At 38.8% G+C, this 27219-nt stretch overlaps 1 protein-coding gene across 2 annotated transcripts in view; it reads right to left on the reverse strand.

The window, feature by feature from the left end:
- Positions 1–1215: 1215 nt before the first annotated feature.
- mybpc3 (myosin binding protein C3) overlaps positions 1216–27219 on the reverse strand; it is a 32488-nt gene continuing 6484 nt past the window's right edge. The window contains exons 3-31 of one of the 2 annotated variants that reach the window (XM_035652409.1): positions 26451–26528; positions 25904–26052; positions 25165–25282; positions 24968–25016; positions 22085–22144; positions 21958–21960; positions 19384–19547; positions 19153–19285; positions 18975–18977; positions 18675–18799; positions 18470–18575; positions 17325–17491; positions 15247–15412; positions 15059–15165; positions 14918–14947; positions 14694–14833; positions 14130–14201; positions 12741–12900; positions 12280–12384; positions 11963–12151; positions 8038–8172; positions 7176–7343; positions 6959–7047; positions 5952–6147; positions 5683–5822; positions 3159–3318; positions 2928–3064; positions 2123–2309; positions 1216–1687 (exon numbers count right to left, since the gene is read on the reverse strand). In XM_035652409.1, the coding sequence (XP_035508302.1) occupies positions 1647–1687; positions 2123–2309; positions 2928–3064; positions 3159–3318; positions 5683–5822; positions 5952–6147; positions 6959–7047; positions 7176–7343; positions 8038–8172; positions 11963–12151; positions 12280–12384; positions 12741–12900; positions 14130–14201; positions 14694–14833; positions 14918–14947; positions 15059–15165; positions 15247–15412; positions 17325–17491; positions 18470–18575; positions 18675–18799; positions 18975–18977; positions 19153–19285; positions 19384–19547; positions 21958–21960; positions 22085–22144; positions 24968–25016; positions 25165–25282; positions 25904–26052; positions 26451–26528 (3377 nt within the window). In that variant the 3' untranslated portion in view covers positions 1216–1646. The remainder of the gene's footprint in view (positions 1688–2122; positions 2310–2927; positions 3065–3158; positions 3319–5682; positions 5823–5951; positions 6148–6958; positions 7048–7175; positions 7344–8037; positions 8173–11962; positions 12152–12279; positions 12385–12740; positions 12901–14129; positions 14202–14693; positions 14834–14917; positions 14948–15058; positions 15166–15246; positions 15413–17324; positions 17492–18469; positions 18576–18674; positions 18800–18974; positions 18978–19152; positions 19286–19383; positions 19548–21957; positions 21961–22084; positions 22145–24967; positions 25017–25164; positions 25283–25903; positions 26053–26450; positions 26529–27219) is intronic. The other variant, XM_035652410.1, reaches the window with a different exon arrangement.

Below are 27219 nucleotides of genomic sequence, written 5' to 3' on the forward strand. Positions count from 1 at the left end.
ATGATAAAATAGCTACTAAACTAATGACTGCTGCTGCTAATGGCTGCACTTGTGTTCAGTGCTAATTTGTAAATGTTAACATGAAAAAACTAAGATGGTAAATATCAGCATGTTAGCACTGTCATTGTGAGAATGTTAGCATGCTGACGTTGGGTTATGGAAAGTAAGAACAGTGTGAACAACTATGCACCAATAATTATACATTATTCTGCATAATCAATATTTTTAGTTTTGGTACATAAAGTGTAATGTACAAGTAAGATAACGACTGCATGACTTTAACTCGTAACAGAGTTTTTCTACATTATTACCTAATTTAAAGATGTGAGTACTTCCCCTACCATTGCTCACAGAGCTAGCTATAGACTTGGTCTTGTTTACCAGTTGAAGTTGCCCATGCAAACACAATTTCTAAATGTAGACATTTCCGAGTCAGTTAACATGTATGAGGCCATTTCTGCCATTCAGTGGAGTTTCCTTTTGCCTCCAGCTACGAGTCACGTTGTCCACCACTGCTGGCTCCCGTCACTCGAGTAGTGAGTTGTTAGTTGGTGATGAGCGAAAAATAACCTCTGGGACTGTATAAAGAAACATACGTGAAATTTGATGCGTCCTGTTTGGCTTTGAACCGTGTAGCCTATTCACTCGTAATTTGTGGATTTTGGTGAAACCCCACGTCAAAACACCTGGCAAACACGGAGGTGCTGTAAGACATTCGTCATGGGTGTTAATAGTGGCCCAGTGACATGTACAAGGCCCGCTGGATCTTTTGCAGCTGTACGTTGAGCGGGCACAGGAAATATTTACATTCAAGGCACCAAAGGAATAACTGTCGAGTGATGTTACAGCAGCTCCCACTCGACGAACCCCGCCATGTGTTCCACTTCACTGACACTTGTCCTCAGTGTAAAAGGACATCTCAGCTATTCCAGCCCTTCATACACATCCCTCTGTGGCGTGCACATTAGGCACATGCCTTACACCTCTGGCTTTACCGAGGCTTTGTTACAATAAAACTAAGCCCCCGACAACTCTCGTCCATTCCACTGGACTTCTCAGTATCAGTGGCATGCTTTTTACATTTTCTGAATACCACGACTGCTACAGCTACCATGATGGTAATTTGGGAAACTGGCCTCCACCTGCGCGCCATACTTTTACTGTGGCATAATGGCATTACTTGATAATATAAATGAATGAAATCACTCACTCTTGTGTTGTTGAAGCATTTATATTGAACTTTGTAAGCACACAAACAAATCCAAACACTTTAACCCATTTCCTGTTTATCGGCTGAATAGGACAGGTAAGTAATTTTCATAAATGTTGCTACTTTCTTTTGACTGTAGAATAGAGAGACAAACCATGAATTATTACTCATTAAATAACACATAACAGCAAATGCAAGCACGAGACCCAGTCGGTTCAGTAATCGGACGGTGGTACATGATACTAAACATAACAGTGAGGATGAAGAGATGTAAGATGGTTGCAGGAGAGGAGAGAGGTGCAAAAGACAAAAGAGAAAAAAAAGCTAAACACAGTTTGTGATGCAGGTGAAGAGTTTATCATGAAACACAAACAGTCAACATGCAGGAGCCACTGGAGAGAAATAGATCTTCTCTTCAGTCAGCAGCTCAAACTTCTTACTTCTTTTCCTCTTTCTTTTCTTCTTTAAAAATCTGGGCTGTAAGCCAGGAAGATAAGAATTAAATTAGTTGCATTTTTTCAAAAAGCAAATACAAACTACATACTGTCACTGTCATCACTATTATGTATTTTGACTTAAACCTGCAACAGATAGAACTGATTTTTTGTCCACTTGGGGGAAGCAGAAACAAGGTGTGACATATTATCATCTGCTTTATTAAAACATTAGCAAACCTATTTACACATCCAGCTGCCATAGAGCAATATTCACTCTCTTTGAGCTCTGTTTTGGGTCTCATCCAACTCCTGAGGGGAATATCTGGCTTTTTAGCTGCTAAATGCTCCATTATGTTCACCAGCTAGTTGTTAACTGTGTCTGCTGTTTGGTGCTGAGCTATGAGAGCAGTGACAGTGAATCAAAACACTCAAAAAACAAAACAATCAGCTAAAAGACACCCTCTCGGATACTTACGGCGAACCTCCAGTTTACACTCTACTACGTCTTCTCCGCTGTCGTTGACTGCTTTGCACATATACACTCCCCCATCGAACAGACAAGGCTTACGGATCTCCAGCGTCAGAACACCTTGCTTACTGAGCATGCGGTACTTTGCTTCATTTGAGATGTCCATCTTGTTTTTGTACCAGGTCACTTTGGGCTAACAAGGTGGGACAGAGTGTTACAGTATGTCAGGTGATGTTTTACACAATCTGCAATAAAAATAATAATCACTGGATTCATGCAGTAGATGCTGTTTCACTGAAGATGGAGTGTTTAAATGTCTGCATGAAGAGGCAGGCACTTTATGTGTGCCTCAGAAAGTTATAGATATAAGTTGTTTTGGGAGTATTTTGCATTTGGTTTAAATTTTTGTTGTTGTATTTTACGCATTTAAAGTAATTCTTGGCTCTCAACTGTATGGTTGAAATCTCAGGAAAAAGTTGGATCTTGAATTTGGATTGTTCTGCTATTTCAAATGTGAAGAGTGAACTTTCATTCTTAACTTTCAAGCCAACACAGATGGAAAAGTCCTAAAAGTCCTACAAGTGCTGTGAATTAAATCAGCTACTTTTTATATGGTTGATAGTTCTGGAAAAAGCTATAAGATGGACCTTGAGTAGGCTGCTCAAAATGTCTCCCTAAATTAATTTTTTACAATAAAAATATAAAAAATATTAAACTGGCAATTGATCACATCCATTTTATTTGTTTCTGTGATTTAATTTGATCACAAATATCTTCTCATGCACATTTTCATGTAAGGACCTAAACTGACCTTCGGTATTCCTCTGACTGAGCAGCTCAAGGTAGCGTTGTATCCCGCTATGACCGACCGGTTCACCAAAGGATGTGTGAACTTTGGAGCCTCTGAGAAGTCATGTTCCTTGTGGGAGGGCGGCTTGTACGCAATACCTGAGGAGACAGAAAGGCAATTTTCTTCTGCATTTATGACTACTCGGATTTTACACACATACGTACTAAATGTGTATGTGCAGTCGGGACCCACCTGTTTTCTGGATGTAAGCGCTGTCTTTCGTGGTGCAGGGCTCGGGGCTGAGGCCCACCAGATTGATGGCAAAGACTCTGAAGATGTACTCATTCCCCATGATGAGGTCAGACACGACGCTGTGGGTTCGCCTGTACTGTTCGTAGACTGTATACCACTCCTTCACATGAATCACACAAAAATATTTCAGATTCAGTTTTTCCAATTCAATATATAATTTATGTTGTACAGGTAGACAGTACCAGTTAATACATAATAAATGCTTCCATACAGGACATGAGGGGGTCACTCAGTGACTTGATGTAAATCCTGTGCTGTGGTCTTCACAATTGATCTCAACCCAACTTATTTTTCTTTTTCTTTATAAATCTTTTTATTGGTTTTACACTAATATTGTGAGCAGTAAACAGTGACCTTATCTTGGACATCAGATTGGGCTGGTCTCTGATTTGAAAGATCTGAAGACACCTGACACCTGAACCAGAACAAGAACACAAACCCACCTTCGCTTCTCTCAACTCCTAGCCAATCCCACATCCATTAACCCCTCCCACCCACATTCCCATGTCCTCTGAATGGATGGTGGCCTTATCCAGATACTCAATATAGGGCTTCCAGATGTTGTAAATGGATTTGTCTGTAAGTATCAGATTTTATATTGATGTGTTTGGCTATTAACGCCTGTGAAACCTACACCTGATGATGTTTTTTACAATTTGAGAACTTGAAATTTAAAAAACTAAAATGACAGTTCACCTGACTTGTACTACAATCACTTTAAAATCCAATATTTGAGGAAATTTCAGTATGTAGTACAGTGAGAAAATGGAGTAGGTTTATGGTGAGCATCATAATTCAGGCCTTCTGCAGGTTTCTCAAGACCTTTTTTAAAGACCATTATTATTAATTTTATATCTATACTGGCAAAACAATTTACAAAGGATATCAAGTAGAAATCAGTATTGGTTCCATGTCGGTTTGGCTTTGTATTTGTTACAGCATGATCAATACAACATTTAAAAAAAATCCCCAAAACACATTTAAAGCGAGACTGAAAAATGCTACCCTATACAAGTACTTTTAACTTAATTAATCCAATACATTTTAACTTAATATTTAAGACATTTAAAAGTCTGAAATTCAGTTTATTGAACTGTGGACACCCTGATAAATTGATATTGTTTGTTTACTCAGACAAATTATATTTATTTATTAAAATATGGCAAATAAAATCCTACAAAAATGAGATATAACTAATTTCATTTCAAAACACCATCGTAATCCACTTGAAACTAAAGAAGCTGTGTGTGATCGCTCTTAGTTTAAATGTATTTATCAAGGTACAAGAATGAAATAGGATATGGGTAGATTTAAACTACATGTGCCCTCAGCACTTTTATATTTATCCACTTTTATGTCTGACATCTATCAGGTACACAGTACATTGTTATTGGTAACATGATAATCAACATCCCTGTGCTTGCTATAAAGAGATGCATGTGAAATTAATTTGATCTAATAATGACTACAGTGAAACATGAACCATCAGCCGAGCTGGGCAGGAGAACAATGGCCCTGCGTCACTGTGCAGACAATCCGGACCAGGTCAAGGCTACGAGGATCAGATTAGGACATTCCTGGCCGACATTGTTCCTGGCAGCTCGAGGTGGAGGATGGTGCCAGTTGGAGCTCTTGCCAACAGGCCCATAATGCATCACTCCTGGCCCACAGAGGAGACTGCGTGCTCAGCATTGGCTGATTACAGGATATATCTGTCACAAGGGACGCTAAAATATCCCTCTGTGTCCATGCAGCATTCATCCTACCACATGTACCCACACACTCATTCATGCTAATAGAGACTAAATGCCTGCAATGGATCAGTTTCAGTGACCCACATGGCAATAATGACATGGCAACCATCGCTGTCCTCTAAGAAGACCTCTGGACTCGAGACCAGAGTTAGGCCAGGCCCAAATTACTTTCAATTTCATTGGGATGGGTAGTAGAGGACTGCATTTGGATCAGGATCCCGCAGTCCCCACAAAACCCAGTGCAAATCTTGCGGGAGCAGAGTGGTTTTGACTTTGTTGCGGGCGAGAGCAGGTGGTCAAAAAGTAAACTAAAAAGATTTAGTATGTGACCACCAGAAGAATGGAGACAAAGTCAACAAATGAAGTTGGAAAGAAGATTAATGCTGAAAAGTATTCAGATCTGGACCCAAGATGGATCATAGTGGTACCAAATAATCAAGACCAGATGTTACCATCAACAGTGGCAGCCAGCGTTTGAATCTGTCTGACAGTCTTCTGGGCCCATTCAGATTTGGTCTCTTTTCTTGGAAAATTAGTTTATCTACATTGGGTTCAAAAAGGTTTACTACTGGATAATTGCGGTAAAAGTGATTTAATTTGAATATAATTGCCCACCACCAACATAAGAAGCTTGCTTTACGCTTCAATTGAATGTAATATTAAAACAGATGTAAGCTTTGTTGCAAGGCCCCAAGGGTGTAGAGTCTCACCATGGTCTTCTTGTCAGCTTTCTGAATGGTGTAACCAGTTATTTCACAGTTACCGTTGTCCTTTGGCGGCTTCCACTCGAGTGCCACATTGAAGCCCCAGACATCAATGATCTTTAGAGCCTCAGGGGACCCTGGGAGATCTACAGCGGAGAAATATGATTTGAACTTTCCACTGGCAAAACCACTGCATGGTTGATGAATGCTAGAGATTGTATTCATTGCTGTTAATACCCACAGCTAATACGTTATGTGTGTTCGCTCCTGCTTACCAACAACCTGCAGTGTGACACTTGCTGTGTCTTCCACGTTCTCAATCTGCACCTGAAGATCATACTTCCCTGAGTGTTTTCTGTCTGTCTTGCGGATGAAGAGGATCGTATCCACATCGCTGTTCCGGACACATGCAAATGTGGGTAGTAGAGGCTCCCCATCTTTGCTCCATGTAACCTTTGGCCTGGGCTTACCCTGTGTGACAAGTAAAGACAAGACGACAAAGGTATATGTTTCCATTTACAAATAATACATGAACAAAAGTGAGCTTTAAACAATATCCGCTGATAATCTATCTTCAAAAACATTATTCTTTTTTTAAGGAAACCTTGCCATATGTGGCTGTAGTATGTTGGTCAGTCTGTCACTACACCACTTTGCTCCAGAGTGTAAAACAACAAACATTCATGGTCCTCAAAGGATGAACCCGAATGACCTGATGCCACCAACAGGTGTTTTATGGTTTGCTGTCAGAGCCTCTCTCTGTCAGTTTTATATACTGTAACTTTAAAAAGATAATCTTACTGTCTATTTTTGATGACTTTGAAGTCAATCATCAGCAAGGGGAGGCAGACTATGTTTACACTGATAATGGTTGGTGCTCAAATGCAGTCAAAGTGGATGGACAGCGTTTCTTCGCTATGTGGTTGCTGCTGTTTACATTACACCAGACGCAAATTTAAAAGATACACTGCAGACTTATTTCCCTGGTGTATATGTATGTATATATAACAACTATACTAACTGTATATATTGTTTTATTAAATATTCTATTTGATGTTATTCGAGCTTCATTGTGCAACCATATGTATAATGACAAAACAAAATACCTTTTACCTTTCTGCATTTCTTAGCTTTACCCAAGTTACTGGTTCATTTTATTGTTTCGTGTGGAAATAGTAACTCAGTCTCTGGTGTTTATACTGTATTCAGAATAAAGCATCTTGGTGTTTTAATGATGATTTCAAGAAGGTGTCTGATTGATTTATCTTAATGGTTACTGCACCTGGAATGGGATCACAATGTTGACAGTGTCTCCAACTTTCTTAATCAGAGTCTGGCGGAGGTTTCTTGGGACCCAAATTTTAGGTCGTTCTATGAAAGAAAAAGCACAAAATAAAAGGCATGACAGGTAATGAAAAAGAGAAGGGAGTTTAAATGAGACAAGGCCCAGTTGCAGGTGTTGAAACTTAGGGAGCAGGAGCAGATGAATAAATACTAACGCATTATCTCTCTGATGGTGACATGTTGAGCCAGAGTGGTGGGAGCACTGGGTCCTGCCATGTTGTAAGCTCGGACACGGAACTGCAGCTTGTCTCCGGTGGTGAGATCTCTGATGATCAACGATGTCCTGTCAGTCAGACCCTCAATGGCTGGTATCCATTCATCCGCTGCGACCAACAACAAATTACAATCACATAATTCACTTGACTGCAAATGGAACGAAAGTTAAATATAGAGATACAAGTTCATCTGAGCCTCTATTTTGTTAGTGGATCATCAAGATATCTGAAGTAGATCATTACAAAGGTTAATGTGATCATACTAATGGCCCAGACGCACCCCTAGAGCAAAAAAATACAGGAAAGATGGCTCAGGTATGTTGAAAGAACTATGAAAACACTAAACTTTCATGCTTTTTGTATTTATTTTGCCCTAACCTGCATAGCCTCTGGGGTTAAAGATTCATTGAGAAATCGATGTATATGCTTTTGTTCATGTTTGTTTTGTATTAATAAAACACAGAGTGACCACATAGTGACTGTGGCACACATATTTGGGGCATATACTGTATTTTGATTTTACTTTACTGGATAGAGGCAGACAGTAAACCAAGTGGGAGAGAAGTGTGTGATATATGCAGCCAGGGATGTTGTGATGACATGGTATTTTAACCATTTAGCTACCTGGGTAGAAATGTTTTCATCCTCTTCCCAACTAACAATAAATTTTGGTAATCTGACTGACCCTGTGTGCATAAATGAGTTGCTGCGCTTCACTGTGATTAACTGATGTCTTTGATGGTATATGCTATAAAAAACCTTCCTTATCAAAAGCATGCAGGCATGTGGCTCCAACACTTACTGCCCTCCTTGCAGTACTCAACCCCATAACCCTCAAGTTCAGCTGCGCCGATCCTCTCAGGCCGCCGCCACTTCAGCGAGATCGAAGTGTCACTGATGTCGTCGACACACAGTCCGATGGGCGCACTTGTGGGGGCTGAGAGTGAGGCAGAGGGCAGATAAATGGGCTCTGTTAGTCAGTTAAAGCATTACTGAAATAAATTCAGAATTAATTAATGGACTAGTGGATGAACCTGATCGGGAATTAACAAATTATGTAATATAACAAAAAGCCTCCCAGAGCTTTGTAACAGCAAACAGTGCTTCAGTGCTATTACTTTTGTTATCCCCTGTTCCATAGCAGCAGTATTATCTAATATTCACTTCAAGGTTTCATTTCATACATACAGTATCTTCATAAACCGCCATCAAATGACGAATGAGCATCTCAGTGTGTACAGCAGAAGACATAAAACAAAGATAAAACAAAATAACATGCACATACAAACAGCATCAGAAACAATCACAGATATTTGGACTAAAGGTTAGTTAGTAGTTAATTTGTCTGTTATTTCAGCCAATTAAAGAGAAATGAGGCTGCTGGACAAAAGTTTGTGGACGTGGTCATATTGGCTTGTTGTCTACTTGTCCAAACAATCTTAAGGTACGTTGTGAAGTATCATATATAATGTTAAGGAAAAACATCAACCGCAGCTGGTGTAGCTGTATGTTTAACATATAACAATGTTAACCATCCAAGAAACTAGTCAAAGTTACCATTTAATTTACTAAGAGTGATGCAGATGTGATTGTGTATGTAATAACAACAGCTGATCCTAGTGATGTCAAATATTTGTGGTTGTGTTATCAGTTATCAAAACAATCTATTAGCCTGTAGTAAACCTGCTTATGTCATCCCAGGAAAGATGAGCTGTCTGAAAGACCTGGAGTTCACAGCTTGACTGAAGTCTAAGTGCCTGCTGTGCTTTCTGCCCCGCAGGGATGAAATGACACGATTTAAGTTTGCATTAAAAGAGTTTGGTTCGTCAGCTTCTTCCCACGCATTGCAAGCAATGTCAGAACAAACACATTTTAACTGCAGACACTAAAAGGTTTTCAAGTAAAAAAATGATGGAGCATTTTTTATTATTATAGCGTTTAGTGTTATGATTTAAGACCTCTACTCTCATTTACAAGCTTACTTATGTCTACTGTAAAACTGAAGGGGTCAGGAGGAATTATGAAGGGGAGAAGATATGTTTAATTGACTGCTAATAGTAATAATGGTCATGGATTACTTAATAGAGCACTAATGAGTCATTTTTCATTTTGAAAAGTTTAAGCAGGTGCAAACATTTTTATGTTTTAATAGTAGAGCAATCAGTTTAGCTTGGCTTAAAACAAGTGAAGTATGCTGGAAACTGCAGCCAGCCTGGTGATGGATTTACACACACTAAATCATTCAGTGAAATACTACTGCTTTCTGAGAAAAGAACATCTCATCATTGTTCTGAGGTAATATTAAGTCATATAGTATCATGTTGCTGCAACGACTTGTTGACAACATGAGAATAGACTGAGAGGTGTTGAGTTTTAGTCTGGCTTTGTCACTAAGGCCAAGACTCTGTGTCATAGGACACAAGCTATGTATACAGTGCAGGCAAATGATAGGAACGCCTGCCAGAGGTCAAGGGTTTCCTTGTGTGAAGAAAGTCATCGCTGCTTAGGTTGTTTAAAAAGTAGCTCAGGGTAGTCAGGACAAAAATCTCATTCAGATGTGTTTTTAAGGTTAAAACTAGAAATTTTGCAACATCAACAGCACGATTACTAAACCATGCTTAACACTTTCAAACATGTACACCAGTGAAAAATGAGGGGCTGGAATATGCAGCCAATTTTCCCATTAAAGTCATTTACATATAAACGTAAAAGTTTAAGTTTAATCTCTATCTCTAAAACCGACATGACAATCCAACATCTCAAAATGAATAATGCCTACTACAAACAGGTTGCGGCTCTGGTTCTGGTTCAGCAGCAGGAACAGGCTCCACAGAGCTTTCCTCTGCAGGGGGACTGCTTTCTGTTGGGGGGACACCCTCTGCTGGTGGTGTCTCATTCTCAGCTGGAGCAGCTCCCACTTCCCCGCTGGGGCCTGCCTCTGCAGGGGCATCTGCTGGCGGTTCACTACTGGCTTTTGGTTCCTGTTCTGCCTCAGGAGGTGGAGCTGTCTCAGTATCAGGCTTGCTGTCTTGCACCTCTGCTGGTGCCTCCACTGGAGTCTCTTCTGCTGTTTCCACAGGTTTCTCCTCTTCCACTGGCTTCTTCTCAGCGGTCTTTGGAAGTTTAGGCTTTGTCATCCTTTCTCAGTGTATAGCAGTCCTGCTGCTGCTGATTAAAGCTGGTGGTTGCACGTGTCCGCCTCTTTTGACAAATGCCTTGCTCTAACCTATGCTCTCATTGTCTCTTGCACACACATACAGTCTCTCGTTGTCTTTACTCTTGTCTTTGCTGTGGTGACAACAATGCTTCCTCTGGAGCAGCCTCCACAGTAGCATGAAACCCTCTGTGTTAAGCAGCTGGTCCCAGTAGAGCCGAGCGCTTCCATGCAATTATTTATAGAGAGGGATGCCATGGATAGTTTCCTAATCAGCTGTCTTACAAGCCATTGGCCATCTGGATACAATGATGTTCCCTCTTAAATCAACAAGTGGAGCATGAGATGGTAGTAAAAAAAAAAAAGAGTGATAGACTAAAAGACAATCCAAACTTGAGCCCCTGCCTTATTGGATATTGTTCTGGACCTCTGGACTACCTCACACATCTCCGATTTGATCATTTCACACAGAAAAAAGTTCAGTCTGATTATCAAGCTAACATCTTACTTTTTTCCCCTCATGTTTCTATTTAGTCCTAACCTGACCGCCAAACACCAGCATGTCCAGGTGTTGTATATTTATCAGGGCCTGCTGCATTTCCTTGACGTACTGTATCTAAAGTAAAGATTTACACAAGGCATTTACAAAAGAGCATCCTAAACAAGAAAGTAAACTCCTTAGGAAAGTGCAGTAGAGCTTAAGTAAGTAATCAAGAGAGGACAAAAACGTAAACTCCTACTTCTTTAAGACTGTGTGGGTGTGGGAGCCTTTGGGAGCCCTACTGCATTTGTGAAAAACAATTCTGTCACAAGTGATGTCACTTGAGTCAGCATCAGCTGGGTCTGAAGACTACAAGTTCAAAAAAGAGAAAATCTTTGGGTATGAAGTTGGAAAAAGTGAGCTCTGTAGCATTGACAGTATATATAAGCTCTGTAGCCCGCTTCTCACCTCTGCTTGAGGCTGGAGGCTCAAGACTACATTAGCCTGTACTAGGATGACATTGCATTGTGGGTAATGTAAGAAGAAGAATGCATGCAGTAAAAAAAACTATATCTCTGGTTGTGCTGCGTTGATTTGATTGTTTAAAAAAAATAAATTCATTGAGAGTCCAACAATGTTGGGAGCAATACTAAATTGGTGAAGTTCTATTTTAACCATCAGGGCCTATTAGGGTTCAGTGTCTTGCTCAAGGACACTTTGATATATAGACAAGAGGAATCCCCAACCATGCTCTACCTGAGCCACTGCGACCTGTGGATCATGTATGTGCAACCTGTATTTTTGTTACACACAATCCACAAACACTTTGGATTACAACAAACATATCGCAAAGATGACCCTGTCTCACATTTCTCAACCAGACCACATGACCCAAGTGAAACCTTAGCCCGACCAATGTAAACATTACGTGTCCGTCTTTGGATGACTCTGAACCTCAGAGTCATCCAAAGAAGTCAACTTCCTCACCATCTACTGTCACATGAATATGTCGTGGAGCACATTTCTGAAAATGATTAATTGAACTCAACAAGTGGGAGAGGAGGTGGTTTAAACCTGTTGGTAAAGACTCACCGACTGGCACGAAAGGCTGTGAGGCTGGACTGTGACGAGACATGCCAATGCTGTTGACAGCATAGACTCTCATCTCGTACGCCACTCCTTCAATCATTCGCTTGGCTTCATAAGTTGTGTCAGGGTAAGGGTCAAAGTTCAGTCTCATCCACCTGTAGCTCTTTGTCTTCTTTCTCTCCAGCACATAGCCTGAGAATTAAAATGGGAGCAAATAATGTTGTTGTTACAAACTTGGGCTCATCAGGAGAATAAAGCAGGATGCCTGAGTAGTTTCAAAATAATATAAACAATGAGATTAATATGTTTGTTTTTTTTACCAATAATTGGCTGTCCACCATCAAACTGAGGGGGATCCCACTGGACAACACAGGAGTCCTCTCCCACACTGAGGATTTTGACAGCCTGGGGAGGATCTGGAACATCTGGGGGAAAATAAATCAAATATTAGTATCTACATGAAGTGAGTTTACTATTTTGATGTTTGTGGTAATTGGCAGTTTTAAGGCTTAATGTTACACAGTGATAATAATGAAAACAGATTCCTCTCATTAAAGTTAACAGGGGAGGGGCGCCCTGGTGGCTCACATGGTTGACCGTTCACCCCACAACGGCCTGGATTAGAATCCAGCCTGTGGCCTTTCATCACTCGCTGCATGTCATCACTCCTCTCTCTCTGCTTCCTTTCCTGTCTATCTTCGCCTGTCACTATCCAACAAAGGCATAAAAACCCTCCCCCCAAAAATAAACAAATAAAATTAACAGGGGAGCTCTGTCTCACCGACAACTTTCACATTGATGTCTGCAGTGTCCTCCCCAGCAGGGTTTCGAACCACAACAGAGTAGATTCCCTCGTCCTGTCTATCTGCGCCCTCGATGGTGAAGACACAGTGTCCTTTGGTGGTTTCGACGTGGACCCTACTGTCTCCCTCGGTGATGACCTATGCAATTAGAAAATGAGTTACGGACTGTGCCTGAGTGAAGTCTGATCGATGGTTCTGTTGCACAAACCTTAGACAAAGACACCGGTACAGTAGCTTTAATCGAGGCATATTAATATCATGCAACTTTTGGAGAGATGACAAAGGTTAACACCAACATAAAGTTTCTTGAAGTATTTGAGCAACTCATGCATTTTTACATGTTTGAATTGAACACACAACCCAAGATGTCAGCATGCAAAATGCAGGACTGGTGCTGGACAGCTTCTGAAAAGACACCAAGGCAGTTGAGTCCATGTATTGATTTCTTGTAGCTATGCAAGTATGGTAATTTTGACAAGAGAAAGGCATGTAAGGGGAACATAAAATACATATAGAAGTTTCACAAAAAAAACACTTAACTCAAGGTCCTCTTACTAGCTAAAGAAGTGTCTTCTATTGAATATGACAATAAAGAAATGGTGGACTTTTGTTTCAGTGTAGTAAAAAGGCAGATAGTTCCAAGTGCCTTAGTTTGAGTTTAGTCCGACTTTACCATCCCAAAATGTGAAGCATTTCAGCACAACTTCAGAATATACATTCACATTACTTTATTGTATATATTTAAGCATTGATTCCAAGATTCACCACTTTATAGAGTTACCGTACAAAAATATACTTACTGCCCAGTTTCCTCTGAACTGTGTCTGTTGTCTGCAGGAAGATTAAAAACATGCTCTTACCTTATCGACATTGACGAACACCACATGCAGCATTTTATTTTTTCACCTTGCTCTTAGTGCTTTATAAAAACTGAGACATAGAAGCAAAACACACGGTTAGTGACAGCCACTGGAGAAGCTGATATTCATGTATTTGTCTGTATCTCTTGTTACTGCTGCAGCCTGTTCTTTCTCTGGGGTTGTAAAGCAGTTAATCAATACAAACACACACTACCTTTTCAGTCAAGTATTTACAAGATCAATTTTTTTTGTGTTTTGATGGCTGCATGAATGATATTTTCACAACTCAAGCAGTAACACAATTGCAAGTTTACAATGCTTAAAATGCATGTAGATTGCAGCTTCTCCACTGGCTATATTTGTACATCCAATGCACTACAGGTGAGCATAGTGTTTTCAAGCTTCATTGAAAAACATGATGGCAATGCTGTCAACATACTGACTTGGCTTTCAGAGTCAATTAACTACAAACAGGCATATATATTCGTACGGGCCATGCACACTTACTTCCCCATCCTTCAGGGTCCAAGAGGACGCCGGCCCTCCTTTCTCCTCTCCATCGGGTTTTACAGAACTAGCCTACATTTGAGCAGAGCAAAGCGGTAAAAGCTGAAGAGAACAGAGAGGGCATGTAACCTCTCTTTCTCCTCAACTCAAGGATCAGCACGCTAGTAAGCATCATTGAATTAAGCTGTAAGTAGTATTGTACTTATTCAGCTTGGTTAAAAGACCTCAGTATCCCAGCCAAGTTTATTAGCAGAGAGAGAACATCAGTGTTTCTACAGAGCAAATCTTTTCTACTTAATAGTTATTTTCAGGCTCAAAATAGTTAGTTGGTAAGAGTGTAATCTCCTCAGCTTGTATTATATTAGAAATGTACTACATATTGTTTAAATGTGCCAACATTTAGGGGGATTTTACAACATTAGTAAGGCTTTTAAGTATATGTTTGATAGTGAACGAAGCAAGTTTCAGATTTCAGACCTTACCGACTCTGCTCTGGACAGATGGTGGATGTCAGTCGATGGGTGTGAGGCTGATTAATAACAGAAGTCTGTTTGTCTGTTTTACCTTCTCTCCTTTGGTCCAGACCACTGTGGGAGCAGGGTCTCCAGTGATAGGGACATCCAGACGCAGTTTGTTGCCGGCCACCACCACAATGGTTGACTCAGGAGTGCGACCCATACAGTCCAGGTGGATCTTTGGAGGATCTTAGGAAGTGAGAGAAACAGTTAAAATGAACAAACAGTTGCATTTAAACTGCTCTACGCTACAAGAGAGTAAGTTTGTGGTACCTTGACGTGGCACGTAATCAATCTTCACCTCTAGGAAAACAAATAAAGAAGAGAGTGAGAAATAGTAATAGTAAAATTTGGCTTGTGAGGCTATGCATGAGGTTGATTTTGATGTGTAAAAACTAAAAGCATCAATATTACCCAAGAAATTGAGTTTGGCAGAAAGGTTAAAAGCATGTCCATCTGGAACAAAAGTGTAGTCTCCTTCATCCTCAGGTTTGACTTCATCAATGGTCAGTTTGTGGATCCTAAAACGGTCAAAATTGTAAGTGTAGTTCATAGTGTCATGGTGGATATATGCAGCATATTTAGTGTAAAATTGTCCTCACCGGCCAATGTGTGTGATGTTTACTCTGGCGTCAGACTTGACTTCTACACCATTCTTGTACCAGGTTCCCCTCACGGTCTCATCCGACACCTCACACTTAAAAACCGCCTGATCCTTTGCCTTCACTGTGAGGTCTGCGATGCTCTGGTAGACCTCAAGTTCTTTCTCTGCACAGTCAGAAAAACATAGGCTCAGAGTGCAGATAATAGAAACTTTTTTAAGCCTTCAGACTTAAGAGGGGACGTGCTACTGCAGGAGACAGCGGAATAAGATGCAATAAGATGATGATGTGTGAGGATAATATGATAAAAAAAATAGATGCAGCTATTGTATGTGAGGATAATATGGTAATAATCTGTTTGAGCGTGAGGTGTTCATTATCTTTGTGCGGCCTTTGTGTGTTGTATCTTAGCAACAGACACAAGGGGAATAGTTAATTGGATTTATGGTAGAAAATAAAGTTGGAGGATATGAAGACCAGATGCAGGAGCTTCAGGCTATTACTGTATATCACAAGAAAATAATGTACTTGGGAGTTATTAAAGTTATCCCAAAGAAATTGTTATCTGGACGAGATAACTCACACTACGCTCCCTGTAAAGGTTACAGGAGTTTCAGCTCATTGCCAGGGAGGGCAAATAAGGTGGGAATGTCATTATAATGGGAGTTCTGCTGTGGACCGAGGTGTTGATCCCTGCTGCACGATGGCAGCTGGTAATTCTTGGCAGGCTTGGCGTTCGATTAACAGGCCAGTGAAACTTAACTGGACTAAGAGCAGGAACAAACATTGGGTATAAATCTAGACACGACAACCCCTAGAACACACACAGAGACACACCCACACACACACACACACACACACACACACACCTATTTCCATATCCCACATACATATGAATATATATGCAAAAGTGAGTTATATATATATTCAGTATTATTTAGCCAGGACTAAATTATAGCCTCTACAGGAAAACACAGGAAGGAAAGGTCAAATTATAAACATTGATGGCTGTCATGTGATGGTTTTAAGTTTTTTTGGGAACCTAATGAATACTTGATACTAATGGTACTGAGATGAAATGGTTACTGGGTGATAAAGAGGGTCAAACTAGCTGGGGTTTTTATTGTGCCTACGTCCATGTGCGGATGAGTTTGAATCGTCCTCATCCATCACTTTTAGATCACCTGTGGATTGAAATTAAGACTTCTAAACATATTTAACCACCTTAAACTGCAAAACATGGCATGTCTTAAAGCAGCACCAAGGAACTTTCATGTTGTTGATTCTGGTGGCCCCTGTGGACAAAAGTGGTAATGTTTCCACCGCCTCATTCAATTGATTTCAAGGGGAATATGACAGACAGAATAACTATATAGAAATAACCAGTCTTCTTGTAGATTGTCTGGTGTGTTAATGTAGGTCATATAAAGGAATTAGTATTTAATTGAGACTGTTACATAACCAGTTTAAAACTCCTTGTAGTAGGTTTAAATATACTCAAAACACCATATTAAAGCAAAGATAACTGACTGATCTTATATCTTAAAATCAGGCTTCTGGGGGGCTCAGTAGAGGAATCATCTATAATAAAAAATACTTTCAAACAACTTATTTTTTCACAAAACAAAGACTTGATTTTTCACTCTCAAGTTTGAGTGTCAAGAGTGAGTTTATGGTATTGTTTTTGTTATAAACTATTAAAATTTCCGGCTTTATTCTACTTTTGGTTACATATGATGCCAACTATTGAATGTAAAAGAGTGACAAAGATACAGCAAAACAACAACAACACAGGCGACTGAGACAAGGGAAACAAAAAGCAGAGAGACAAACCAGGTCACTTGTGCACACCTGTGCCCTTCAGGTGAAATATGGTCCACGTCTTCTAACTTTAGCTGGTATGTGGACTTACGTCGCCGCGGTAACCTTGGCAGAATGATGCAGGCAATGGCACTATATCCCAAAGATAGACAGCATGCCGGGAGTGGCAAGGTCGCACAACTCTTGCTAGGGTATGAGAATGTGCACTTGGAGCGACAAAAGTGGTTCATACTGTACTGAGCATGACAGGCACTCACCCTGCACCAGGAGTTCAGCCATAGACTCGCCGCCATTCGTTTTAACCGTGTAGTGGCCGCAGTCTTCCTTCGTGGCTTCATTAATGATCAGGACATGTTTGCAGCCATCTTTCTTGAAGCGATACTTGAAAGACTCATCTCTTGTCAATTCCACACCGTCTTTCTCCCTGCAGCAACCAAAATTATGTCATGATTAAAACGTGTCGTAATTAAACTTATGAGCAGGTTTTTAAGAGTTAAAACTTGATTAATAATTCAGTAAATATCAAAAAACATCATATGATGAAGTGAATCTGAGCTCAAAGGACTTCTTGCTATATTTGGAGCTTTCAACCACACGTTATGATGTCTCCTGCTCCTACAGTATATGACTGGGTTTTACAAGACAGACATCTAGGTCGTGAAACGACAAGTAAGCTAGCTCCATTTATTGAATGAAGATAGTGAGATTTAATTGAAAGTTCTGAAAACCGGGACCTTTGCCATACACTGTTCAAAAAACTAGACTAGATTTAATTTGAATACCCTAGAGAAGTGGTGTACTTAACAGATTTATAAAGGTTAGTATATTATATTTATCACTGATGTTTGTCGACTTTAGATCATGACACGTCTTACCTTTTGTAATGTGAAATTTGTCTCAGTTTCACCATTAATCATGTGACTTTTCCCCCCACATATTGATCTTTGGCCTCTTTTCCAAGATAATTATTTTGGACTAAAATAAAAGCCCTTTACGCATTTGCAGCAACTTTCTCCTTCAGATAAAGGTCATATGGGGCATACTAAAATGCTGACGTGACCTTTCCGCTGAGGTGATAATTTACGGCTTGCAGCGATACTTCAGTCTGTCACAGAGACATTGCTCTGTCTGTGGACATGACAAACTCAAATGCCATCTGCTGGGTGTCTCAGCAATGAACACTGTGTAAGAGGGACTGCAAATTAGCTTTTAATTCAAAGAAAGGATTAATTGTACCTGTTTTGATTTGATTTAGTGACCGTTAACCTGGCAATCTGACATGGCTCATTGATTTTAGAATTTTCTTTTAGGCGATGCTACATTTGGGACTTATGATCCAACACCATGAAAATGTAACTCCTAACAGTGAGTTGATTTGTGAGTGTAAAGAAGAATATCTAACCATTTAACATTGGCTCCTTCCTCTGAGACTTCACACTCTAACTCCACCCGCTCACCCTTCATGACCATCTGATCCTCCAGATTCTTCACAATCATGACAGGAGGCTCTGAAAGATAACAGACAAGGATGAGAACTTAAAGCTCTTGCAAATGTGTATTTTGTCTGGATTTGTTATGTTGTAGTTTTTACTCTAAAACTTAAATACCTTTAACAAAGAGCTCAGTGGTGCATTTCTCATCTCCCACCACACAGCAATACGCTGCATCATCTGACAAGGAGCAGTGGTTGATGGTGAGGTAGCGCATGTTGCCAACACTCTCAAAGATGTACCTTGACAAAAGAGGGGAAGAGATACAGTGTAAATACTTTTTTAAGGGATAAAACTTTTTAATGCAGTATTTGGTGACAACATTTTACTAAACAAATTAAGTTGAACACATAAAATTGATGATGAAGCTGTAAATGTGTTGTGGAAAGAGCTTTTTATTTGCTCTTGGACACTTACTTGCTAGGGACGTAATGAAAGAACAAGGTATGGAATTCATCCACATGTTGATGAAAGCAGAGGAAAAATAGAGAAATGAAAAATCATGGATATTTGTTGAATGCTTTAACGATGTACAGGCGCTGCATGTTTTATAGAGCTGAGGTGAATAGTTTCCTTCTCCCCTCTAAATTCTAACCTTCCAGTTGGATGGATTTCCTGTCCGTTCTTCAGCCATTTCACGTCAACATCTGGATTGGCGACCTCAATGGCCAGTTTTATTTTATGTCCCTTTGTCACTTGGTAAGCAGGATCCAACTTTTTGAGAAAAGCTAAGTTTTGGAGAAGTTAGACATAAAATTATCATTTACAATTAGGTCTATATATTACATCTCGTCAGAATCGTCCTATTATAAAACTCTGCACAAACCTGCACTTTTCTTCTCTTCTTTCTTCATCTTCTTGAGTCTCTTAAGCATGCCTCTCAGGTCAGTAATGCCATACTGAAAAGCAATCTTCTGATATTCTGAGGAAGGAGCATCTCTGAGAATCTCCCACACATCCACGTCCGGCTCTGAGCTCATCTGCACGTTTCTAATGCACGTTAGCCAACCAGAGGAAAGAAGATGTTAAAACAAGTAGTCACTTAGCACAGAGATTACAGGGATGTAACAGAGCTACTGTAATACCTCACAGATTACTATTACTATTCAAAATTCACAATTAATGAAAACTAACAAGCAGCCGATGATTAGTCATACATTGTTTACTAATTGATAACCTATAAAATGATCAGTGGTTTGATAATGGTATATATTACATTGTATTACAGTGATTTCTATACAAAAATGATCATTTATTGCATGACCACAAAGTGTTACAATATAATTGCTTTGATTTGATATTGCTGATTATTCTACCACTTCCCTTTGATAACCATTTGTTGTTTTGTGTGACCATATATACACAAGATAATGTTAATGCATGTTTAAGGCCTTGTGTTAATTAATTTAAACAAAGATTATATTAAAGTTTTTTGTAATGCCCAGCTGTAAACAGCCCAAGATCTTTAGTCTTAAATACTTTGTGATAGCTAGTGATAGCTGCACTCTCTTCCCCCTCCTCCTCTCTCCCTCTGCATCTCCCTCCCTCTGTCTGTTTTTACCACACCTGTCCACCAGGTGCCCCCAGCAACTTATCCACCTCCGCCAATCACCTGACAGGCTTTGTCTGCAGCTTCCTTCCATCAACTCATCAGCTCACCAGTGCAGTGTACACAGGCAGTGGTGTTCAGAACATCCTGCCTAAGCTGCCTCGTGTTCAAGCTGTCTGTGTCTCTTTGTTGTTGTTGTTGCTCGCTCTAAGCTTGATTGACCAAGTGAGTAAAAGGCTTTTCCACATCGCCTGCCTTGTTCAGTCTTCTGAGTATGAGTCTATTATCTGTGTATCACTGCATGTGTAAGTTTTTCTTAACTGTTTTGGAATTTCCCCATTGTGGGACTATTAAAGGAATATCTTATCTTTATCAGTAGTGGAAGTATTCAATGTACTACAGCAATACTTCAGTACAAAAATACTTTTCATATTAAGTACATAAAAAACTTTTTATTAAAACTTTTCTCATTATCCAAGAAATGGCCTGCTTAGTGTCGTGGATTTAATTGTGATTATTATTATTATTATTATTATTATTATTATTATTATGTGTGAGTAACATTTTGCTGTTGCCAGCTGGTCAAATTGGAGCTAAATTTAACTACTTTACATAATTTTGGGTAGTTTAATCTACAACAATGTATGATATTTTATAAGATGATATTTTGGATGGAGAATCTTTGAATGCAAAGTAACAAAGTTATCAGATAAATGTAGTGGAGTAAAAAGTACAACCTGTGTATGAGCTGGAATTATAGTACGAAGTAGCATAAACCCAAGTAGTACGAGATTGTGCACGTATGATTAAATAATTTCTACTATATAATTTCTAATATAGATTAGTAAACATTGTATTTCTTATTGTATAGATTCATTATTAAACAATAATTACCATACCTATTATCATTATAATGTGATAATACAGTAAAATGTTAATTGTTATCTAATAAATGAATGCAAGACTGAATGCTGACAGACGACAACGCATGCACAACAATGTTTTCCTGCAATACCCAGACAGCACATCAGCAGTTTCTTACCGATTGGAGGATTTTAAGAAACTGCTGCTCATTCAGAGGTTGAACCCAAGAGGCAAATATGGCAAAACAAACCAGACAAGTTAAAACACAGCATTTCAAAAGCAACGCAATCAGCACATTAGAAATATGCCTTTAAAACGAATCACACCTTAAATATTATACCAGTAGTTAATCAGTGAAGCAAGCCTGCACAATATCAACAACACCAGTCAGTTAAAATCACATGTTAACATAATTGTTTGTTTGGAATTTGACATGGTGTCCAATCTTCTTGGGCACAGGGGACAATAAATATCTGGTAACTGTTTATGATACACAGAAGAGATTTTCCATGTGTTGGGAAAGGGACTTTTGTTTTTGAGTAAAACTCTTTCTTAACTCAAAGAGGGCTCACATAGAGAATCTCATTGACCATAAACAATATGTGTTATTCTTCTAGTATTAGTGAGAAGGCCTTCAAGACAGATAATAAAATATTAGTGATCATAGGATTAATGTAGAATATGATAAATGTGATGATAAAAGTGAGATAAGGTAGGGCAACTAGATTATCAGGACCACATACGGTCGGAAACCAGGACTTTGTTCTGTTTCAATATGATTGTACATGGTATTTCTACTGGCATACAAATTGGATGATTTGAAGAAGATTTTGCAAACTCAAAAGTTAAAATCTTGAGACATTGGACACATCATGTTGTGCTAATTTATAGTTGTGTGTTGTGAGTTAATGTTTAGGCCTGATTTCATGCAGGTAAGTGTTATTAGGTTATTCCAACTTTTAGTGTGCAAACTTAGAAGTAGCTTACTCTCTGAAGACGCAGAGTGGTCCAGAAAAAGTGAAAATGAGACACAGTTAGATTATACAAAGTGACAAAAAAAGTATTATCCTGAAGTAAAGAAACTAAATTACTATCTCTATTTGTAATTGCCCACCTCTTTTTTAATAAGGTACTGAAGTCCAGCTCTCCTGAGTCTTCTTTTCCATCTGTGCTACTGCAGAAATATCAGTCACCAGCAACAAAACATCAAAATTAACAGCACAGTACGCTACTTGATTTCTCCAAAAGCAAAGATAAATGCTTCAAAGACATGGTTTGTTTTAAATAAAACAAATGCACATTTCTAGGCCTTGACACAATCCTGTTTACCCTTGCTCCAATATGCTAGAGTACTATACTATATATAATATATATATATATATAATAGTATGATACTGCTCAACACAAAGAAGAGAAATTGGATTGGACAGTATCACTCTTTAAGACTGGAAGGAAATAAGTGCATTTAAAGGTCCAAGTGTGTAGGATTTAGTGGCATCTAGCTGTGTAGTTGCTGATTGCACCACCCTTGCCTCAACCTCCCATTCCACATTAAATTCCATGTGTAATCTTGTGAAAAGGGCCTATCTGCAGCCAGTGTTGGGTTTGTCCATTCTGTGCTTCTGTAGAAACATGGTGGTTCGACATGGCGGCCTCTGTAGAAGAGGACCCGCTGCTTCAGCTCATTCTAATGAAATGAACACACAAAATGTCTTATTTTGAGGTGATTATCCACTAATGAAAACATACTATTATATTAAATGTCTGCCAATTGAGTCTCCTAAATATTACACACAAGACCTTTAAAGAAGTGAATGTACAAGCAGATGTTTTGTTGGAGAGAAAGGTGTTGCCATGTTTAAAGGAACAGTTTGACATTTTGGGAAATTCACCTATTTACAGTATTTATACTACTTCAGAGGTGTTGGTAGGTGTACTGTATGTCTGAACTCCAAGTCGAACCGATTTTTTTTCTATATCATGCTGCTGTGCAAATCTCATGACCTGTGTTTCCTTTTGATTAAAAACGTAAAATAAAACCAGAAACTTGCAAAAGTGCACTGCTAACTACAATTAGATAGCCAATTAGCTTTAGCAGTAAGAAACTGCAGTTTTTGCCACTTCAGCCCAGGAGGCAGCTGCTTGCCTGCTTCCACTCCTGCTAAGCTAAGCTAATTACATCCTGGCTTTATAGCTTCAAACATACAGAAATAAAAGTGGCCGCAATATTCTTATGTAACTCTCAAAAAAACCCAGCACATTTCCCAAAATGTCGAACTATTCCTTTAAAGCCATGAGCAGCGACAGTCATCCAAGCAAGGACAATACAAAACACTCAAGGTTAAAGAAAACAACAGTCACCACAGGGTCCGCTCGTCTCTAATCAGTGGGATGAAAGATAAAGACAAGGGCATAGGTTTGACTGTGTGCTTGTCTCCTGCGTCTGATCCAACAGCAGGATTAGAAGCTGAGTCTCTGGTTTATGTGGTGAGTTACAACACACCATAGCTGCACTTCCTCTATGTGGCAACCCTGTGGAAGAGCACGAACAACTGAAAAGCCTGTGTGTCTTAGCACATCCTGCACTTTCAGCACGATCAAACCACCGTCAAAGCTCACTCTGCCGGGTAGCTGTTTGTGCAGCTGGCTCTGCTGTTTTGAGTGAGACCCAGGAGTAGATCAGAGAGAGCTGATGACTGCAACCAGCGCCTGTTACCTAATAGTTTAATAACCAAATCTCACCAAATCAAGACCTGGCTACTGGCGACAACATCCAGGATTTAGAATTTGAGTCCTGTCAGCTCTCTCATGGTCTTCGTTCTGTGGTCGTTCACTTAAAATTCAGCAGATTGGAGGGTGCACCATCCACAACACTGGTTCTGTTTGACTTGAAGGCAGAGAAGAAACAGGCCACAGGAGAGAGAAAGAGCCTCTGATCCTGGTCCTGATTTCTCTGTTCTTTAAACAAGTCCTCAGAGTTTGAATACGAGCCTCCGTTGTTGCAACAAACCCCTTTACTACCTTGTTTGAGGTCCACTTCTCTTCTTACCGGCTTCACTCCTAATAGGTTAGCATTTCCACAGTTATTGTTACACAGAACATGGTAATACTCCACTGAAGTTTGGCAACTGTGTCTCTAAACTCTTTAACCTCCTCAGTTCCAATTAGTCAATATAGTGATTCATATAAAATCTGTGTTAATTAAGTTTGGCAACATATAAATGGCTACAGTTTTGCTCCTGATCAACGGTATGCCTTTTTGGTTTCTAGTAAGACTATTGAAACTAATTAGTTTTCAGTACTCAAGCTCATTTGCACACTAATTACTGTCACTATGCTGTTGCAGAGTAAAGTGCATTGGAGGGTGCATAAAATATTCATATTAATATTTATAAATATATATATATATTTATATGTTAAATATTAAATACACCTGACCTGGAACAAACCATAAATAGATAACTGCAGTGAATATGTTTTACTGTAATTTTATCACATTAATTAGAAAAATAAACTTATTTTTGTGTGATTTATTAAATGTTGCTTAAAGCTTTGTGGTTTTTCTATCATAAGAAAACAGGATGTTAAAACTCTGATGTCCAGTATAAACTATATTGCTTTCAGAAACAATTCAAGCTAGAATTTTCCTTTGCAATATTATTCTTTGTTTAAAAAAAAAGTATGTATGTATGTATATGTATGAATGTGAATCACCATTGATATTGTTCTATTAGTTAAAAGTGAGTTTTGTTTGTAACTGATTGAGGATTTAAAGTATCTAATGTAACTTTTCTGAAGCCCTGTAAAGAAAATAAATACAGATTGACTTTTATAGTCGTGTGACTCTATTAATGAAATGTGTCAGTGGACCAGCAGTCAAACCTTCAATGAGAAACTGATATGGAAAAAAGGAAACTAATCAGCATGTAAACAAATATAATATGACCAATGGCATTTTTGTGTTTTGTACAAAGTAAAAAAGTCTCATGAAACTTACGTGCGCCTAAAAGCGGCTCTTATGTCAAAACCTTCAACAGCACGAGCCTCTGAAACATAGAGCAAGCACCAAAGTCGTTGTGATACAAGAGAATCATATTAGTGACTGAAATGACAATATTACAAACATTAATGAGTGCAACAAACAAACTAGCACATAAAAAAGTTAAACAATATTCCAACAATAAGCCAACTCACCATGTACAGCCAGTTCAAAGTTACAGCTGTCAAACTTGTCCCTGGATGAAACCTCACATCTGTAACCTCCAGCAAAGTTAGGCTTGGCTGAGATGATTTGCATCTCAAACGTATAGATCTGCAACCGCATGCATGAGGAGAGATGTGAGAAGCTTATGTCTATTTTGTTGAGCTTGTTGTCCTGTTTATTTCTGCCTATTCTGTGTATGAACATTGAGAGCAACATAAAACCAGAGTCAAATTCCTTGTACGTGTAAATACCTCCAATGAAAGTGATTCTGATTTTGATTGTATAACATTTTATTATTAGTTAGTTTCAGATTTGGGATCTTTGTGCCACTGATTATACTGCTATACTTTCTTTTCCTTGTAAATGTTTCCCTCACCATCTGAAATGAAATCTGTTGGGGCCAACATGTCCTCCAGTCTCCCAATAACATTACCTTTAAGATAGCGTGCCTGCGGTTCATCACGTTATCAGGATGAGTGACTGAGGCAAGAGCTTGCAAAACTGAGGGTGAGAAGTTTAATACTTGCAAAACACCTCTGTTACCTCAAAGTAAAATGTTACATATTGCAGTTTTTAACTAATAATAATAAAATGACATATGATGAGCTGTTTTTAAGAGCTCAAAATCCCACAGATACTACGTGTTGGGATGTGTATGAAATCAAAGTGTGATGGTTTTTGTCTGCTAATGTCTACGTTTCCGTCTTCGTGTCCGCAGCATTAGTCTACCTTATTGTTGCGGTCATACAATTCCTTCTGCTGCAGGTGTTTCCCAGACTTGCTGGCGAGGTCCATCCACTTCCCTTTGAACCATTTGACGGTGGGTTTCTTCAGCAATGACTCAGCATTCACTTTAGCCACAAACGTGATGTTTTCACCTATGCAAAGGAATAGTTTGTCATGTGGTTTAACACTTTAGGCACTAGGTTCTGACATCCAGTGCAACTTTTTGGTTGTTTACTCTGTGTCTTACTCAAATGATCGGCATACTACAATGTCATGTTATATTTCTGTGCATATGAACATCAGTATACATTATTTCATCACTTAGATCTAGGATGTACATTATCAGTTTGACAAAGTTAAAATAAAACTAAAATGCATAGATAATTTGTTAAAAATTGCAGTTTTCAAATTAAAAGCACCAGCTCACATTATTTCCATAGATTTCCCAATACCTTGCCAAACAGTGCAACTTCCTCTAAGGGGGTAACTGACACATATTTTAGATAATTTTCCATATATTAGAAGCATTCCTGTATTTGAACCCACTCACCTACAGTGACCTCTCCACTCTGGGGTTTCTCTGTGAATAGTCCAGTCAGGTCCTGTCTAGTGTCAGGAGGCTGACCGTCTGAAAATCCAACAGGATCAGAGCCGAATGCCACAACATGAAGTTGAGGGATCAAAATGAAACAATGATTATTTCAAAAGTTAAAAAAATCAGAGCAGGAAATTAAACCATCTTCATTCTGTTGTTGAAGCATATTGCGTATAAAGGTTTCATCTACATCAGGGACATTTTAAGATATTTAGCATTCATGTTTTTATTTAATTAAAGACACTTTGGGTACAGTATAAAAATCATTTGATCTTCTGAACATGGATTAAAAAATTGCGTTTACTGCCAATAATTTTTTTCAAGCAGGTCATCAGCAGAGTCAGTCATTCCAAAATATGAGGAGCTCAATCAAAGTATTAAAAGCAGAATATTTCATATATAATATTTACTGAACTGTTAGTTGATTTGTTTATTTTAGTTGGTGTTGAAAATAAATATAAAAATGTCTTGCATTGAAATACAGAATGCAAAACCTCTCATTTTAATTATTGAATATTATAATATTATTTCAATGTAACAAATTCAGTTTATGACCATGGTAATAGAATAAAAGTATAAAAATACTAAATACCTTTATTCAAGTGTCAAATACCCAAGGTTTCTCAAGCCATAGGAAAAAACAAGCAAACATATGGTTCTGTATGTATAAAATCATTTTATTCATCATTTTGTTTTGTTTTAACTTATTATATATATATATATA

This window comes from Morone saxatilis, unplaced genomic scaffold, assembly GCF_004916995.1.
Source record: "Morone saxatilis isolate NCDOM2014 unplaced genomic scaffold, NCSU_SB_2.0 Contig11, whole genome shotgun sequence".
NCBI classification, from domain to species: Eukaryota; Metazoa; Chordata; class Actinopteri; family Moronidae; genus Morone; species Morone saxatilis.